The sequence below is a fragment of the Triplophysa dalaica genome, chromosome 21 (genome assembly GCF_015846415.1).
Source record: "Triplophysa dalaica isolate WHDGS20190420 chromosome 21, ASM1584641v1, whole genome shotgun sequence".
Lineage (NCBI taxonomy): Eukaryota > Metazoa > Chordata > Actinopteri > Cypriniformes > Nemacheilidae > Triplophysa > Triplophysa dalaica.
The window spans coordinates 9,632,771-9,650,930 of record NC_079562.1 but is presented as its reverse complement, the minus strand read 5'-3'; the positions used below and the strand labels follow the sequence as shown (position 1 = coordinate 9,650,930).

The 18,160-nt window shown below is 38.9% G+C and overlaps 2 protein-coding genes across 2 annotated transcripts in view; both read right to left on the bottom strand.

Moving 5' to 3' along the window:
* Positions 1 to 348: 348 nt before the first annotated feature.
* On the bottom strand, positions 349 to 9,335 carry dyrk3 (dual specificity tyrosine phosphorylation regulated kinase 3). The gene is made up of 3 exons (XM_056735205.1): positions 8,502 to 9,335; positions 7,063 to 7,178; positions 349 to 4,607 (listed from the first exon to the last, which is right to left on the bottom strand). The coding sequence occupies exons 1-3, from the start codon at positions 8,542 to 8,544 to the stop codon at positions 3,039 to 3,041; spliced, it is 1,728 nt and encodes a 575-aa protein (XP_056591183.1). The 5' UTR covers positions 8,545 to 9,335; the 3' UTR covers positions 349 to 3,038.
* Positions 9,336 to 11,638: 2,303 nt separating this feature from the next.
* The window catches only part of rassf5 (Ras association domain family member 5), a 32,378-nt gene continuing 25,856 nt past the window's right edge, over positions 11,639 to 18,160 (bottom strand). Inside the window, exons 3-6 of the mRNA XM_056734799.1 lie at positions 14,803 to 14,919; positions 14,438 to 14,720; positions 14,236 to 14,351; positions 11,639 to 13,973 (exon numbers count right to left, since the gene is read on the bottom strand). Coding sequence (XP_056590777.1) covers positions 13,821 to 13,973; positions 14,236 to 14,351; positions 14,438 to 14,720; positions 14,803 to 14,919 — 669 coding nt within the window. The 3' untranslated portion in view covers positions 11,639 to 13,820. The remainder of the gene's footprint in view (positions 13,974 to 14,235; positions 14,352 to 14,437; positions 14,721 to 14,802; positions 14,920 to 18,160) is intronic.

Genomic DNA, 18,160 nt, shown 5'->3' with positions numbered 1-18,160 from the left:
CAAAACAGCTATTGAAACTGCATAACCAAATCCACATGAAATGGATTATACTCGCAGGTCACATTGGCTGTCTGATTCTGATTTGGTTTCACTTCTGGCACACAATGTTAATATATAAACTCATATTCAATCACACCCTGTTGAAATGGACATACCTTAAGTCAGAAAACATCATGAAGGGATTTTTTTGCAATATGGTTATCTCATACAAATGTATGCCTTCTGGATGCTTTGCATATTTTTGTGATTAATCACAAATGAAGCTTGAAAACAATGACAATGACATTTTAAAAATGTTTTACTGCACATTTCAGATCATCCAAAAATGAAAATTATTTTTCCATTTACGTCCTATAATTCTGCAGAACACAAAAGATATCTTCAAGAAATTTTGTAACAAACAAACATTGGCCACCATTGACATCCATAGACAGTAAACCACTGAGACATTTCTCAAAACACCTTCTTTAGAATATAAATATTTGAGTTGAACTATGCATTTAAATAAATGATTTTCAAGATAAATCCATAGATTTGTCTTTGAAGGGCTGGAATAACACTCAACTATAACGGTTTAAATTTCTTTAAGTAATTTCAAAGAGCACATGTCCACAAAACTGCACAAGATAGAAAAAAGACAAGTTTCAAACTTTCAATTATGCAATTATCCATTTTATTTCTTTTTTTAAAAAGAAACTAATACAAACTCATTTGTTTTCTTACACACACCATCATTAATGAAAGTCTTGTCCTTTACTCCTTTTTATCACATCTTTTTATGCGTTCTGTGATTATCATGCTCTGGAGCACATGGCCAACAGTCGGACAAGCTCCATCACAGGAAAATTACACCACTATTTTATTAAAACATGAACTGTAAAAACTCTATAAAAGGGTGAAATAAAAGTAGTACAAAAACCTGACCATTATTCTGGAGGAGAAACATTAGCCATCCCGTGCTGAGCCTTGATGATTTAGTCAAGTGTTGAATTAAAGGCACAGAAGTGGATTTTCACCCTGCTTAGGGGTCCACACACAGAGACGAACTTTAGAGCGAGAAAGCCACGTGAGCGGGCGCTTTGGTGAAAAATTCATGCTAATGAAAACAGGCAGGGACACTGAAGCGAGACGCTGTTATTTGTGCGGTAGTGATCTCTCAAGAGATGAACATAGAAAAAAGATTTTCACAAGCTTTAGTGGAAGGAGGTAGACAAACAACATTTTTAAAACCATTTTCCAATAACTGCAATATTGCCTGATGCATTCTACACCTTGAAGAGTGAACCCCAAAATGAATATGATCGGAATTTTTATTTTAATGGAGAGGCGAAAATCGTGATGTAATTTGGAGCACCAATGTCTCTAAAGCTAAAAACACGGAAACCTAGGTTAGGTGTGTGGAATCACATCAATGTCCATTAAACCCCACAATGAGGTTAAGACCTGAGAAAGAAGCTAGTTGATTGTAGCTGTATTGCAGGTAAGTAAAACAATATTGTGTTGTTTTCGATGAAGGGGAACCATTTCCTTGTTTCCAACCTTGTTCCAGGTAGCACACGGAGAGTTTGCATACACCTGTTGGGGCCACTGGGTTAAGCACCTTGCATTATCACAGTCCTTTAGCAGATTAGTGTCTTACCAACTATTAGTTTCAAAGCATTCAGTGTTCAATTCACAGCTAGAAAAAGTGAGGCAGTGTCAATAAACATGCTTACATTAGATGACCAAAACCCTTTCCAAATGCATACATCTTTTTTACAGTCTGTCAGAGGCCCTTTAATAAGAAATACTCAAAGTGCAAACCAGATCGCACAAGAGGTGGGTGAACGACGTGCTGCGTGCTCGACTGTATACATAATAGGATTCTCGTGTAAACCTAAAGGACTGAGAAAGAGTAATAGCGAAAGAAAGGAGGCCACTATGCAGAGATACACCAGACCACAAAACATCAGTTTCACTCTCTGGGGGATGGGAACGGCTTTTTGTTTGCACATTGGTTGTGTAGATTTTCCTCACCCTCCCCGACTCTGTATATACAGTGATTACTGTAGTTGCTGCAGGCTAAACAAGACAATACAAATGTGCTCATGGTTGAGGTTTAAAAGACAGAGGGAGTCCCTGTAAACACACTGAACATGTGTATGAAGTTCACTCTGACACACGTTTCGCACCGATTTGTTCAGCATCTGTCACTGCCCGGAGCAAACAACACACAGTCAATGACAATATTACCAATGTGCAATTCCCTTCCCCCACGACCAGCTTTGGGAAACACGTTGTTCACCATACAGGCAAATATGAGGTACCGCCTAAAGCCTTCAAGTGAAACCTGACCGCCATCTTTCAAAATAGCACAGATAAAAACTCTCCTGCAACACAGCACCCTAGTTCTCTAATGGAACCTGGATAGGATTATAGTCTTGAAAGGTGTCAGGTAACTTTTCCACGGTGTTGCACAAAACTCTACCGCTCAAAAATGTGTCTTACTTTCTTTAATCTTATTCTAGGGAAACGCATCCAACGCAACAGCTTCTTAAATAAACTGTGCTGTGAGGAGAAACGTCAGTATTAACTATGAAACATATTTGGGATTATGAACTCTTGTTTTAAAATTGATTCCTCTGTGTTTTAATTCATTATTAGAGCGAGAAGTAAAATTTGAAGAACTCACTCAAAGCTTTTCAAACATCATAAGAATGAGACAGAAAACAGCCCTTTGAGATGCAAGTTTTAAGTGTTTCTCAGCAGAAGTAGTGCAAACTTCAGAAAGAACTATTAGCAGTCAGCATCCAAATTTCACCCACCTCATTCAAAGCACTCTTTTCCAAACCACGTTAAAAAATAGCCCTGATAACAACTTGAAATTTCAAACAACTTACCAAAACCCATCTGATAAAAACACAGTATAACACGTTGTATAAAATTGTTTTTTTTCGTATGTTACACTTCATTAAATTTTTTAAGTCAAAACCGTTTTGACACTCCACGAAAATCCACGTCTAAAACTGCTACAAATATCCCTGAAGGCTAAGGAATCTCTATGAAACGAGTTTCGGCAGCACTGTACGTAAGGGTATACTTCCACTGGAGTCCCCCATCATGGTGGTCCGCAGTTTGTTATTGGTTGGGCCCGTGACAGGCGGTACCTTGGAGATAATGGTAGGGAAAGAGGTGCTGTGCTCTGTGATGCGTTTGGGCACCATTGACTTTTCTCCACTGGGTACAGGCTTTGGCAATCTATTGTAGAGCCATGGGTGTCTTAAAGCCTGAACCGGCGTCATTCGTGTAGTAGTGTCCCAATCCAAACACTTCTTCAGAAAGTCAATGAACGTTGGGTCATCGCAGCCTTTGAGGGCCGTCACCCACTCCTTGCCTCCCGGGGGACCACGCATTTTTCCTCGCCGAGAGCGGCCCCCGTTGACCACCACTGTGCCGTTGCTGAGTGTGCTCACATTGCAATATCGAGGGTAGCCTTTGGAGCTGATGAAGTTCTTGGCACGCTTGGCTTGTTCCAGCTGTTTCTGAGGAGGCATACCCAGTAACTCCATCATGCAGGCTAGCTGGTCGCCCTCATCTTCCCCAGGAAACAGAGGGTATCCGGTAAGAAGCTCGGCCAGAATGCAACCGAAGCTCCACATGTCTATAGGCATCCCATACCGGGAGCCCAAGATGACTTCGGGTGCGCGGTAAAAACGGGATTGTATATAAGTATAGATGCGCTGGTGATCAAAACAGCTAGAGCCGAAGTCAATGACCTTGATGCCGCTCCTGCCTTGTTGCTTGAGCAAAATGTTCTCTGGTTTTAGGTCACAGTGGATGATCTTATTGAGATGCAGAGCCTCAAGGCATTGGAGGATAGAGTGTGCAAACTTGCGTACCAGCGGCAGACTGAACCCTTGGAACTTGTTGCGTTTAATGAGCTCATACAAGTTCATACTGAGGAGCTCGAAGGTCATGCATATGTGGTTGCGGAAGGTGAAGTTTTCCAACATGTGGACAAGGTTCATGTGGCCCTTCTTGTCTTCCTTCTTCAGGTGCTCCAGAATTCGGATCTCCTCGGCAGCTTGCCGATGAAAGCGCTTCTCATTGCGCACCATCTTAAGGGCGAGGTGCTGCTGTAACTTGTGGTCGTAAACCTTCGCCACCTGCCCGAAACTACCTTTGCCGATCACCTTGAGAAACTCGTAGCGATAGGCGAGGTGGTCATGAGGTACGTGGATGTAACCTCCCTGGTCGTCGTCATATCCGCAGTTGTTGGTGCCTCCTGCTACGGCTTGCCTCTTTTTGGCGTTTGGTCCCACGAAGTAGATCTCCGGATAGGTGTGGATCTCCTGCTGCTCCAGTGTAGTCAACTGTTGCCTGTATTGCTTCAGGGCTTGTTCCGGGGTCATCGGGGTGGCCAGCTTTGGGATTTTTGTTGAGCTCTCTGAGGATTTCACAGAGATGTTGCTCTCCACACTTCTCTCTTTGGTGATCGCAGATAGAGGCTTGGTGGGCACCTGGCATGTGCCATTGATTTTGGAGTTGTATGTGTCTTCGTAAACGTACTTCAACTTCATTTGCCCTCCTCGGGTCCCTAGATCTTTCACTGTAGGCTTGTTGACCCCCTTAAGAATGAAAAAGATAATTTAGTATAAATTATAATTGGTCATTAGTTATAACTTCCTACTTTAAAGCAACACTGAGGATTAGGAAGGCTTAAAAATGAAAGTAAAAAAGAATGGCTGGCTACCTCCTATCACTTATAGCTCCAGAGCATGACAGAATCAATATGATGTTCGTCTGAGGTTCTATCGGGCCATTGTTAAATGATCAATAACGCAAACGTGCAGAGCTGATTAGCTGCCTAGTAACCCTGAGAATAACACGGGTTCAGAGAGAAGGGGGATTTGATGCACGAGTGATAATTGCAGCGACAGAGAATGCACATTGGAACGTGAACACAAAACTGGAAGAACAGGATGTTGTTTCTATACTTACAGGGCATTCAGGAAAAACCTATACAGGCCAGAGTCTATTTGAAATCGTTAGAAACAGTCATCCTGTTGACTTCAAAACACACCATGGAGAACCAATTCAAATATAAACCTAACTTACTACATGTTTGGCTTAAAGGGACAGCTCACCCAAAAATGAATGCGTCATTTACTCACCCTCATATCAAAACCGACTTTCTTCTGCAGAACACAAAAGATATAATGAAGAACGGCGGCAACCAAACAACATCTGCTCCCATTGTGGGGACACAAAACCACCGAGACATTTTTCAAAATATCTTCTTTTGTGTTCCACAGATTAAAAGTAATATATTTTTGGAACGATATGAGGTTGAATACATACCATTCATTTTGGGAAAATTATACCTTTAAGGAAGGGAGCATGACCGCACCATGTCATTTTTCCCTTACATACAAAAATAACATTTAGAATGCATTTTTTACATGGTTGAGAGATTACCACTCAAATGAACTATATAGTTAAATTTGCATTTAGCCTTTACCTTACTAAATAAGCATACTGCAAGTTAAAGTGGTTTTTGCTGACTGAATACGAAAAGAAGAACCATCTTTCACATTCAGAATGTGTTTAATGCACCATGGTTGCTCCAAGTCCCAACTGTATTGAAGAGTTCCCAATCTAAGATTTATAGTTAAGCCCTTTTAACTGCCCAAAGACAACTGAAGACAAGATATTTAAATTAGGTCACGTACGTAAAATTATAAGGTGAACCCACTGCCGTGAATAGTGTGTCAATAGTGTAGGGGGCAGGCACATGGAATGACATTTCTGAGGAGTTGGGCGAAAATAGATTCACGTGTGTTGGGAACTGACGGATAATGCAGAGATCAGCCAAATACACAGCTGCATCACCCCAGACATAAGCAATCAATCACATTAACATCCTTATATATACTCAAGAACTTATTCAAAACAGTACTACAAGTGTGTGGAAGTGACAAAGGACAATAAATCAAAGTTGTTCACAATAGTTTGGTAACAGAGTACTTAAAGTGACAGTTCACCCCAAAATAAAAATTATGTAATTTACTCTCCCTCAAGTTGTTTCAAACCATAGTTGGAAAAATATAGTTTTTTTCTGTTCAAAATATATATCTTTGAAGAATGTAGGAAAGCAAACAGTTCTGGGCACTTTTGTCTACCATTGTAATTTCACCTAATATGGTAGTCAATGGCGGCCAAGACCTGTTTGGTTACAAGCATTCTTCCAAATATCTTTCTCTGTGATCGTCAGAACAAAGACATTAAAACAGATGCACAACAACTTCAGGGTGAGTAAATGAAGACAGAACTTATATTTTCGGGTGAACTGTTCCTTTAAAACGGACTAAACACCGGTTAATTGTTGCTGGTGTTTGTTATATATATATAGTTACAGTTATACATGATATAGTTTTATAACCAAATTAATACCACCAGGCCCAGCACGTACAGTGTATTATTTATTGCATAACAAGAAAGATCTGACTAGAGAATCGGATTATCATATCCCTTACTTCCATTTTTCCATTATGATGCATCATTCTGTAAGCTACATGGACCTAACTGCAGGTATAATCTGCTCGGTTTGAAAACCTGATATAGTCCAGGTGTAAAATATTCATTTATTAAACTGAGCGTTATTAGGTTTTAAAAACTATGCACACAGCTGAGCCGCTGACCTTGTGTGCTACACAAGCTGTGAAACACAATAAACACTCATGTGTCACAGACTGAACCTGCACCATCAGCAGAATGTGGGGAGGGACTTCTCCAAATAAGTGACGTTCCAATTCTCACAAGTGGCAAAGGCACATGCCCTCTTCTGTGGTATAGTGGCTCAGCTGTGCAAAACTATACAAGCAAGTTCAGCAGTATGAGCACACAAGGCAATATTGTGTAACTTATGAAAAAGTGGATCTAATTTAAAAACCCACTTATTCAATAAACTACCGCACACAAGCAGTTTCCCGTTCATGCACTAGAGAAATAGTTTCGCCATGAGACTGAGGAAGGATGACCCCAGAATGGGCACCACTGGGGAAACAGGAAGTCAGAACTTACCGTGTATTTGGGAAGGGGAGGCAGCCCGGAGGGACTCTGTCCCTTCACGTCAGCATCCTGATTCAAGACATGATCGGTTCGCATGTAGGAGTCATAGAGACCATCCCCGTGGCGAGCTGTGGAAAATACGAACATAATATAAGCATGGCATTATGTTGAGAATCACATTTAAAATCACAACAGAACATTTTTGCTGTAAAATACAGATGGGTAGTTGACGAATCGTCATTGTGGACTGTGGTGTGATATTACACTGTTTTATATGAATTGTATATGTATGTTTATCATATAAAATAGCAAACGAGAGATGTATCTTCATTGTTAGATTTTTTTCTATATTTTTGCTGTCACACCATAGGATAAATTTGAATAATAGTTTGCCTAATCCAATTTAACTGTTACACAAAATGATACATAAGAATGCAGGTAACAGATACACAAAGAATAAAGTAAAAGAAGGAAGCTTCCCATCTGAGATAAACGAATCCCTTTAGGGAAGTATGTAACCAAGTTACAGGTGCGTCAGACAAAAGAGAGTCGCTTGAACACACAGCACGGCAGGTGGCTACATATTAAACAAGTCTTTATGACTCAGTCCAGTTTTAACAGTTTCCAAAATTCGGCATTATTATATTATTACACTTTTTTATGATTTTGCATAGAAAACAATGGGTACTGTACGCTGTATTCCAGTAAGGGTGAAGAAATGAGCACTGAACAAAACAATGAACAGCACACAATTAATGCACCATTATATTTTATAGTACCATTATACGGTACGCGTATTACAAACACTTACAACATTAAAATGTGGGATATTCTTTCTGGTCACCAATGCATTCCGTAGTATTGACATGCGATAATTAACGTCGCAGAATTACAGTAAGAAAACGAAAAAGTTCGCAAACTTGTTCCCTATTAGATTAGATTAGATTCAACTTTATTGTCATTACACATATACAAGTACAGTGTAACGAAATGTAGTTTAAGTAATTAGCAAGTGCAGGATATACAGTGTGAATAAATACAGAATACAATACTAGGAAAAATACTATACAATAGGTATGTACTATGAACAATATAAACAGAAGGCTATATACTGTGAACATTAATGTACAGCTGGTTATGAAAAGATAACAATTTAGACTATACAATAGTGCAAGTTACTTAAGTGTGCATTAATTATAGACATTAGCTATTAAAGTTGCAGTGCAGTAGATGAGTTAATGCAGTTATTGAAGTTACAGGTGCAGTAGATGAGTAGATGCAGTTATTGGTAGGTTCACCAAGAATAGTTCAAAAAACACACATGCACTGCTTGTCTTTATAAATAACACTGTTATCCAGCTGTCTTTAAATAGTCTCTGCCAGATTAGTCACTGCAAACTTAGAAAGTCTGCATATTAAATTTCGACTGGTAATGAAGTGGATATATTTACCTGCCGTTATGGGGCCATCTGGTTTTCTGCTCAATATCATCATGTTTGCACGCAGTCAACATCAAACTCTTCTTTTCCCAAAAAATATTTGTACTAGATCCATCCAAAACAATAACGCATGCTTGATGGGGAAACGTCGCAAAACTCTTGTGGGATATCAACACAGTCTCATGTCCGACGAGAAGCTTTAAATGTCCAAAGAAACTGACAACACAATGTTGCAGGGTTGAGGCATGATCCCCTTTAAGCTGGTTTCGTCGGGCTTATCGGTTTGACCACCTGCTTTGCAAGCTTTTGCTAAACTTCTATTCTGCAAATGAAACAAACAAAGTTTAGACAAAAGAAAGTAATGGTGAGGAACGGTCGGGGTTCCTGTCTTCCTCGTCGATGATGAAGACTCAAACTCAAAGTTGCAACCAAAGCGTTTCTTTCGCCGAGAATCAAAGCAGAAATATAAACTTTCTACCTAAAGCACAATTACTTTCAGCCCAATGACTAAACCAATGTGGATCTCCGCTCGTTCCTCCTCTGGAATATCGGGTTGTTTGTTTGATCACAAGAGTCATCCCAGCCGAAGCGCACGATCCAACGGCCAGCTAAAGCTTAGGCTAGCGCGTCCTCTCTTCCGGATAGCGCGAGCCTAACTTGCTTTTATTAGAAAACGGGGGGTGGGGGAGTTTTAACTCACAATGCCCCCGAACCCTTGTCGACATTCGAAACAAACCTCGTCCTCGGTCTGAGTGTTTTGGGTCTCTGCGGCTCTGTCCCGTCGGCTACACTCGCGCATAGATGTGGGGTTTCTTAGCTTGTTGCTAAGAGCGTCGTCGGCTTCGCCCAGCGCGACGTCATCAGACGGGGAGCGTGAGGGGACTGCCCGGGGCGCGGCCACAACAACGCCATTCCGGCTCGAAAGCCGACTGTTGAACCAAAATGGGGGTGTAAACGTGAGGGATTTTAAATGGGTCATGAATGGAGAAATCTAATTTGTTTTTTTTACATTGAAGGTTGAAAAATGAGAAAACATCCTTCTTAGTAAAAAAAGGCCTTTATTAATACTTTTCACATAAAAAGGTTGGCAATTATTAGTTCCCTAAAAAAATCAATGAAATGGATTTAATGGTTATTATATGAATTTGATTGGTTTAAATGATTTGGTGTATTGGTGGCATCTGATGGAAAACAATTCCATTAAATCCCTCAACCAGGCCTAAAACACTGCTTAATATAATGGGTTTAATGGTAAACAGCTAATGATTTATATTTGTAATAGAAACCATTCAAATTAACATTGGGTTAAAGAACAGTGAACTAACATGATGTGACCCTGGACGACAAAACCAGTCTTATGGGTCCATCCATCCATCCATCCATTTTCTACCGCTTATCCGAACTTTCTCGGGTCACGGGGAGCCTGCGCCTATCTCAGGAGTCATCGGGCATCAAGGCAGGATACACCCTGGATGGAGTGCGTCTTATGGGTCAATATTTCGAAATTGAGATTTTAACATCATCCGGAAGTTGAATAAACAAGCTTTCTATTGATGTTTGAGTTGTTAGGATTTGACTATATGTGGTGGAGAAACAACCGTTTAAAACTCAGGAATCTGAGGGTGCCAGAAAATCTAAATATTGAGAAAATTGTCTTTGAAGTAGCTAATAAGAGGCACTGTGGGAGGCCATCCACTCACAAAAATAAAGTTTTGATATATTTACGATAGGATATTTACTAAATATCTTCATGGACCGTGATCCTTACTTAATATCCTACTGATTTTTGGCATAAAAGAAAAATAGATAGTTTTTACTCAAACAGTGCTTTACTTAAAATCCGTGCTACTTAAGACTGGTTTTGTGATCCAGGGTCACATCGACTTTAACAAACATTAACAAAGATCATGTCTACTAAATAAGTCTATTTTTGTTTATTATATAGAATATAATCTATAAACTACCATACCTATTTTTCTTTTCTGTGATTGAAGTTGAATGTAATATTTAGAGCTAGAACAGGCGTGTTTAAAGCGCAAGCACTTTAACAAACTATTATTTAGCAAAATTTTGGAAACCAGTCCAAGCAAACAAGACATAAGTATGAAAAATATCAACACACAGCAACCCTTAACAGTATTGTATATATTTGAAATAGGCTTGGCTAGTCCGGTATTGTTGTCAAACTCTTTAGAGCCCAGATATAGATCAACACTGCTATAAGAGCACATGCAGGGGTGACAGAGGTGATATGGTGAGACATGTCAAGCTAAATTAGGTGTGCTTACAACAGGTCTGTGGCTATAGTATGCTATTCTTATCTGTCAGTCTTTGGGTAAACCGAGACCAGTCTTTATTTGTGTCTTCAAATGACATATTGACTTTGTTAGCAGGTTGACCTCTTAGTGGCAGACTGGACGGGTGTGTCCAATAGCATCTCGGCAGGGGGTCTTCAACATTATGATGGACACACACAACTGCTGTCTTTTTGTGGTGACTTGATAGGTTTCCGGGTGTCCTTAGTATAATGCAAGACTTTACCAAGTTTGGGCATGCTTTTGAACCTACAAGGTCAATTTTCCTGCAACGCTGTTTTTTAGACGTGTAGCGAGTGTAACTAAAAGTTATGACATGTTTTTCTGGTATTGTCTCATGTGTACACAAACACACACAGTGCACTACATGTGCAATAGTTGACTGTTGATACTACACTCTTAAAAATAAAGGTGCTTAAAAGGTTCTTCACAGCGATGCAATAGAAGAACCACTTTTGGTTCCACAATGAACCATTTAGTTCATATAGTAATTATACACTTTATGAATAAAATCACAAATACATTTTTCTTTGTATCGCTCATATTCTTTTGAATTTTTCTTATTGAGGGCATTCACATTGGAACTATAAGATTAGGGTTCCCTCTGCTGGATGTGAAGGACTTTGTGAAATCCTATTTTTTGAAGCCTAAGAATCCATCAGCTAATACTGGACTGGACACAAACAGTATTATTCTGTCAATTATATATTTTTAGTTTTCACTTTCATACCATAAATGGCAACAATATTTGCAACCCAAAACCAGTTTAAAAAACAGAAAGACAACCAATTATTTTAGCTACAGCTTTCAGATTATCAGACACACTCATCACCATAAAAGCATGAATTTTTATTTCACTCTTCAGTATATTTACAGCTTTATAGACATTTTTAAATCTGAAACAAAACGATTGCCCAACAGTACTGATTTGTCCACATATTCAAGTTTACACACTGAAATTGAACCAAAACAATAAATAAAACACATTAAACACAAAGCATACATACACTCTATCTCACACACACTTAACACAAGTCCCTTAAAGTCCCACCTGGGCTTGATGGGCCTGGCATTAAAAGCACCTGGGGTACTGCCACTGTAAGCGTGTGAATCTTTCAATATGTGGGGTTATAGGGCCAGACATCTAGAGCGTATGTACAGTACAAAGCTACACAGACATTAAAGGCACTGCCAGCAGGAATTTGACCCTCAGGGAAATTCAGCCTGAGCAGACATATCAATCCATATCAAGTTGAAGTGATACCTCCAGTCCACTAGGGGCTGTACAGACAAAATCATACATTTTTGTATACACTTATACAATGCAAACAGGGCAGAGTTATCAAAATGGAAACTTTCAACTCTAAAGTGGCATCTCTCCTAATGGTCCCAATGAAACGGGTCAACCCTAATAAATTCAGTCTGTGATTTCTGCCATGACAAAACTGCCATAGGCTATAGGCCTACTTGCTAGAGATGTCTATCCATACAGAGCGGTTTAGTTTTTTTAAAGGACTTGAAATCATAAATGCTTACATGGAGAAACCAAATCAAGTGTCGACTTTATGTCATCATTACAAATTCTCAAATATAATGTTTATGTTTGGGTGAACTACCTCTTATCAATTGACGGAAACAGTCAATGTTTCATGGATTGACAGAAAATAATTTGAAAATGACTAAACGCATAAAAACACAAATCCCTTTTTAAAACACATTATCAAAGCAAAGAAGAGAAGATAGTAAAAACGTCCCATAACAGAATAATATGGACCACATAGGCCTACTGGCAGACCACTTAGTGGTCTTGATCTGGTCTGACGGTAAAATAAATCATGACTCCATAATACAAATCTAACATTTCCTCTTTAGAACAATCTCTCTAATGTCATAATCAATATACTGGGGTTTTACTTTTGGTATAGAATTCAATACATAACAGCTTCAAATTAAAATAAAAGTTCGATTTGGATCCACATGGCAATTCAGACCACTTATATAGATTTCATCCTCCCAATCTAACTTGACCTTCATATGTGGGAAAAGCTAACATTAAGCACTGTTGGTATATCTGAGTGAGTGATTTGTCATTGCTGAGGCTTAAGACACCTGGATAGACGAGGTCTCTTTCCAGAGACCCAACACTACGAGTAACAGTCTGTATGGATGCTTCGGCTTTTTACATTTCTACATCAATCTGCTTAATCTATTCCAACATACAGAAGCTTATTTAAATATTACATACAGTGCTGTGGGTCTTTTCATGGCTTTACTGGAAGTTTGGCCATTTTGTTTTTAAAATTAAAATGGAGGGGGTGATTGTTACTCCTGTAAGCACACTGTGAACAAATATCTATAGATTTTGTGTGCTTGTTTATAATCTCAAGTATAAACAGTAATATTTGTACACTATTTAGCATTTCATTGTTTCTGATCTGTTTATAGTCTGCTATGTGGACGAGATTAATCTTTGTCCTGATAACATCATTTATGGTAAATCTTTTCACTTCCCCTAAAGAAGTGCTTTTCTCCCCTATTTCATACAGTTATTCCCTGATAGGGGACATGCGGTAGACACAAGCAGAGAGACCAAAAGGAAAGTCATGCTTTAAGTAACACTTGCAGTAGCAGCAATAGCAGCAGCATGTAAAAACAAAACAAACAAACAAAATGACACATACACACAGGCAGACTAGTCGATGTAAAAACAAACAAACAAAAAAGAAAATGAAACGAAACCCATTTAGCATTTAAACATACTCCTTGGCTTTCAACAGTGTGCCATTTCCAAAGAAAAAGAGAATCTTTAGAAACTATTAATATTTAGTTACATCCTCTTCTTTGTTTGAGTCATGTCTCATACCTTGCTCCGCTTTAGGGTCAAAGGTCAGAGAGTCATGCTGAGAGCATTACAGAGTCCTGAGTGGAGGGTTTGTAAGTGAGTCTGTTGGGCTACCCCTCCTCCAGGCCGCCCTCGTGTCGGCTCAGTTTGATGAAGGTGATTTAACGTTGGACATTAGACTGGTTTGGCCTGAACTTCACACAGAGCCTGTTGCAACTTCTCCCTGTAGGAAGAGTAACGTTGTTCTACCAGCCGCACGCGCTCGTTCTCTTCCTTCTCCAGGATGATCAGGAAGTTCTGAAGCTCAGGAACTGAGAATGCATGCCACTACAGACAGAGAAGAAATATTATTAAACTCAACTTAGAAAATGTGTCTGACAGGATACCGAGGATAGGCGATTGGAGGAAAAAAGGTAAAGATTACAGGAATGATCATGTCAGCTGAAAGGGAAAGTCATTTTTGGAGGCGAAGCGACATTTTGATGAAAGATTATAAAAGAATGATGTGCATTAAGAAAGTAAAGTGAATCAGGTTGGTTTTATGTCAAACTCCAAGACAATTATCAAAATATCAGTAATAATATCTCACCTCCACCTCACCAGTCTCATTTTCCTTAAGTACAAATGTCAAGTTCTCCAACTCTGGACCTGCTAACAGCCTCAGGTAGAGCGGGCAGTCTGATATCGGCAACTTCTCGAAAAGATCTAACAAGCAAACAACACTTCAATGTCTTTCCATGACACTAAAACATTTCATGTTAGTCAACATTCAAAGATGCTCAGTTGCTCACCCTGGCTGTTTCGTCGGGTCTGGCGATACAAAGCAAACTTGCTTGGGTTATCTTGTACCATGAACTTCTTCAGCAAGCCCTGAATGACCTCACGGACCGTGGTGGTACTGCTTATGTGTAGCTGTTTAACAGTCTCGCTGGGCAGGTAGAACGATATGCGTTTATCTGAGCTATCAGAGGAGGAACTCTGCCCTGGTGACTTCCCGTCAACAGAAAGTACAGTTACAGGTCTGCGTAACTTTAAGTGAACCTTTATGAAGCCAGTGTATGAGCCATCAGAACCCTGGAGAAGAACATGAGAACCTTTTATCAGAGCTTCGGTCACAGTAACATTGAAAAACATGCCAATACCTTTCAAAACTTACTAATTTCATTCCATTCTCCGTCACATTGGAGTTGTAGTCGTCGATTTTTGCTTTTATCTCTTCCCCTGTGAGGGATGTTACGTTTTCTTTTGCTTCCTCTGTTGCGAGTTCAACTTTCTAAAACCAAGAAAAAGAACAGCGAATCAAACACAGTGGAACTAATAAGTTTTACGTCATTAACGTTGCACAATGGTGAACTCTGTCTTGTGTTTCTTGAGACATTATGAGCATGTGTTATGACATTACTTGGAAGGCCAGAGAACAGATAGTGATTGACATAAAGATTCTGGTTTCGCTCATTTTAAAGGTGACCTTTGCTATGAAAACAGAGAGCCCCTTTGAATTGGTTCATCTAAACATTTCGGTTGGCATTTAGTGTAGAAGAGCTGCTGAGATTACAGAAGACATTCATGGCATCACAATATTTAGCTATTTGCCCTTTTCACGATTTCTTGGCGACACTGAACTCAATCCACCATTCTGCTCAATCCATATTAAATACAGTTTCTATACAGTTTCTAGGGAGTTCTGGATTATTACAAAAGTACAAGAGTCAATGATAGGATTATTTGTATATTGTCGTTGTCCTTCCAAAAACGTGTATGTCCATATAAGTTCACGTGCACCTTTTAATACTTTTTATTGGTTAGATATTTGCGAAACCCAGTGACAAACATAAATGGTGACATAATGATTGATGGCAAAAACTAAAAGTCATGAAATATGAGGTTTCAGTAGAACAGCAGCGATGGGAAAGTCTATTGACATTTAGCATTAGACTATCCTAGCATTTACTGGCAGAATTCTCCAACATGAATGAAATTTGTATTGTTGACTGGGCTAGGCTTTAGGGGCCACTTTTATTGATCAACTCCAGGGGGCAATGTCTTTCAATGAGCCATATCGACACTGATATCTGTGTGTGTGGACAACAGTAACAGTTTACCAGTCTCTCGAGACCTCTTTAAACATATACAGATTTATCTACACTGGACATAGGAGTCAATAAATAGAATATTTTGCTGCAGTATTGGCCACTGAGGACGTCTCCCCCATCTATAGAGATTCATCAATACACAACAGAGAGAAACACCTTTCATAGGAAACCCGTCCCCCAATTTTTTCTTTTCTGTTACCCCCATGAATGAAACACGTCTAAAAAAGGGGCTTTTAATCTCACATAGATGAGGAGATTTCAATATTTCAGAAATGCCCTTGATATGCCACACACTGTCCTACATGCAAAATGAGGAAAGATGACTGTGCGTGCAGCACTATATTCCATCTTCTACAATGGCGAAATGAAACACTACTCACGGAGGGGTGTTCTGGGGAGATGACATGCAATGCTGTTGCTGAGCAAGCCTTAGCAACAAAGATTCAGTCGGATGTATTTTAAGCTACTGGCTGCTTCCCCCGTAATGCACGCAAAAGTGAGTTTCCCTCGTCTCTTTCTGGGACGAAGGAACAAGAATGAAAATAAGCGGGATCATTAATTCATGGAGATGAGATGTCTCATTGAGAAGAAAAACACACACATTCATACATGAACACACACACAGACTGACAGGAGGGGAGGAAGAATATATCAGGATGCTTAGCAAATTAATAATTTACGCCCAGCCCACATACTAGAGATGATCGACATGGATAAGATTAAAGGCACAGAGTGTTTCAAAATCAATTCGAATGAAATATAGAGGCAAGACGTGTTGTTGTGACAGATGGAATCTTCAGACAGGAAATGTGCAATGGTTGCTGCACATGTTGGTTTGTGTGGTATGTTCTGGTAGAAAAGAAACAGCACTAAATGAGGCAACATAAAATCTCCACGAGTGGAAGCAAAATTGGGTCTTAATGTCTGAAGAAAAAGTATGAGAGTTCTCTTTCACAGGCTAAACGCTGTGACATCCGGGTTAGTGATTTATGAAGAGATTTCAGAGGAAATGAAATATCTGTACACCTGTTCTCAAATAGTCAGTGCATTATGTGGTTTACAAAGGTGACAATATGTAACGTTGCAAAATCTTATAATTTAAGCTACCTTATAATAAAAATGAATAAGTAAGGCGATTTTTTCACAGCAATGGCAGTTCATGGAGCATCTCAAAAGTTCCTGGAAGTTACTAGTAATGCATGGAACTGCAGCAAAACAGACCGATTGTGACAAACGTTTTACCAACTTAAAGACGTCAGTCAATTAATGAATAAAAAATGAATCAAATAAAGCATTAAAAGAGAAAACGTAAATTCCTGGAACCGTTTGAAGGATCCATGAATCACGTAACATGTAAAAATGTTGAACTTCAGTTGTCAATATTCACTCTCTCTCAACAGCTTTGACTGGAACTACCACCATCCAGCCAATCAGAATCAAGTATTCAAACAGACCATGGTAAAAATAAAATGATATTGAACAGTACATTATTCTGTATCATAAAAAGGCTGTGCACATTATGTTTTGGAATATCATGCAGAAAGATGAATCTGAAATATTTTCAATTAAACATTCTATATACAGGAAGCCTTTTATTTAGCAAATCAGTCTAGAACCAGGCTCACGTGGAGAAATTAAGCAATACATCTAAGATGTCCAATGCTGCAAAACAAAGATTTTTGAGGTCTCTTCTTCCTTCTCTCATCACTTGGAATCCCTTGGTGCACCCAACTAAAATCTATCAGGAATTCCTGTATTTGTGACCAAAGGACTGCGTGTTTCTAAATATATCTTCATCCCTCCCTTCCTCACATCCAAGGATTTCCAAGGCAGAGAAAGTGTGGCCTTTTGAAACAATGTAACCAAACAATAAAAACTAGTGTGAATGAGAGTTCTGTTGCTGATGGTCTCATGCAGTGTTGGGTAAGTTACTCTGAAAAAGTAATTAATTACTAGTTACGAATTACATTTTCAATAGTGTTATAAGATTACTGTACAAATTACTCTCCAAAAAGTATTTATTACTATTACTGTTCTATATCCTTCTTCAACCTTGATTAGAAATGATTCAAGGATAGACATGAAACAAATTATTTAATTCATTCAAATAAATAACTACGTAAACTATTCTTATTAACTGACCAAAGTTTACAAATGCAAGAAAGGATGAAGCAAAGCATACATTTAAAGTTAGACTGGTAATTTTGATGTCATTTCCAATATATTTAACATAGTATGTAGTTCAATTACATCATAATTAAATTACAGAAAAAATTAGAGTACTCCCTTACTTTACTGATGAAAGAAAAAGACTGATATTAGTTTTCTTTGGAATAACGTGCAGTAGTAACTAATGAAACTAATGCACTAATGAAACATGTATACTAGGCCCATGAATGTGTATTGAAGACATACATGGTT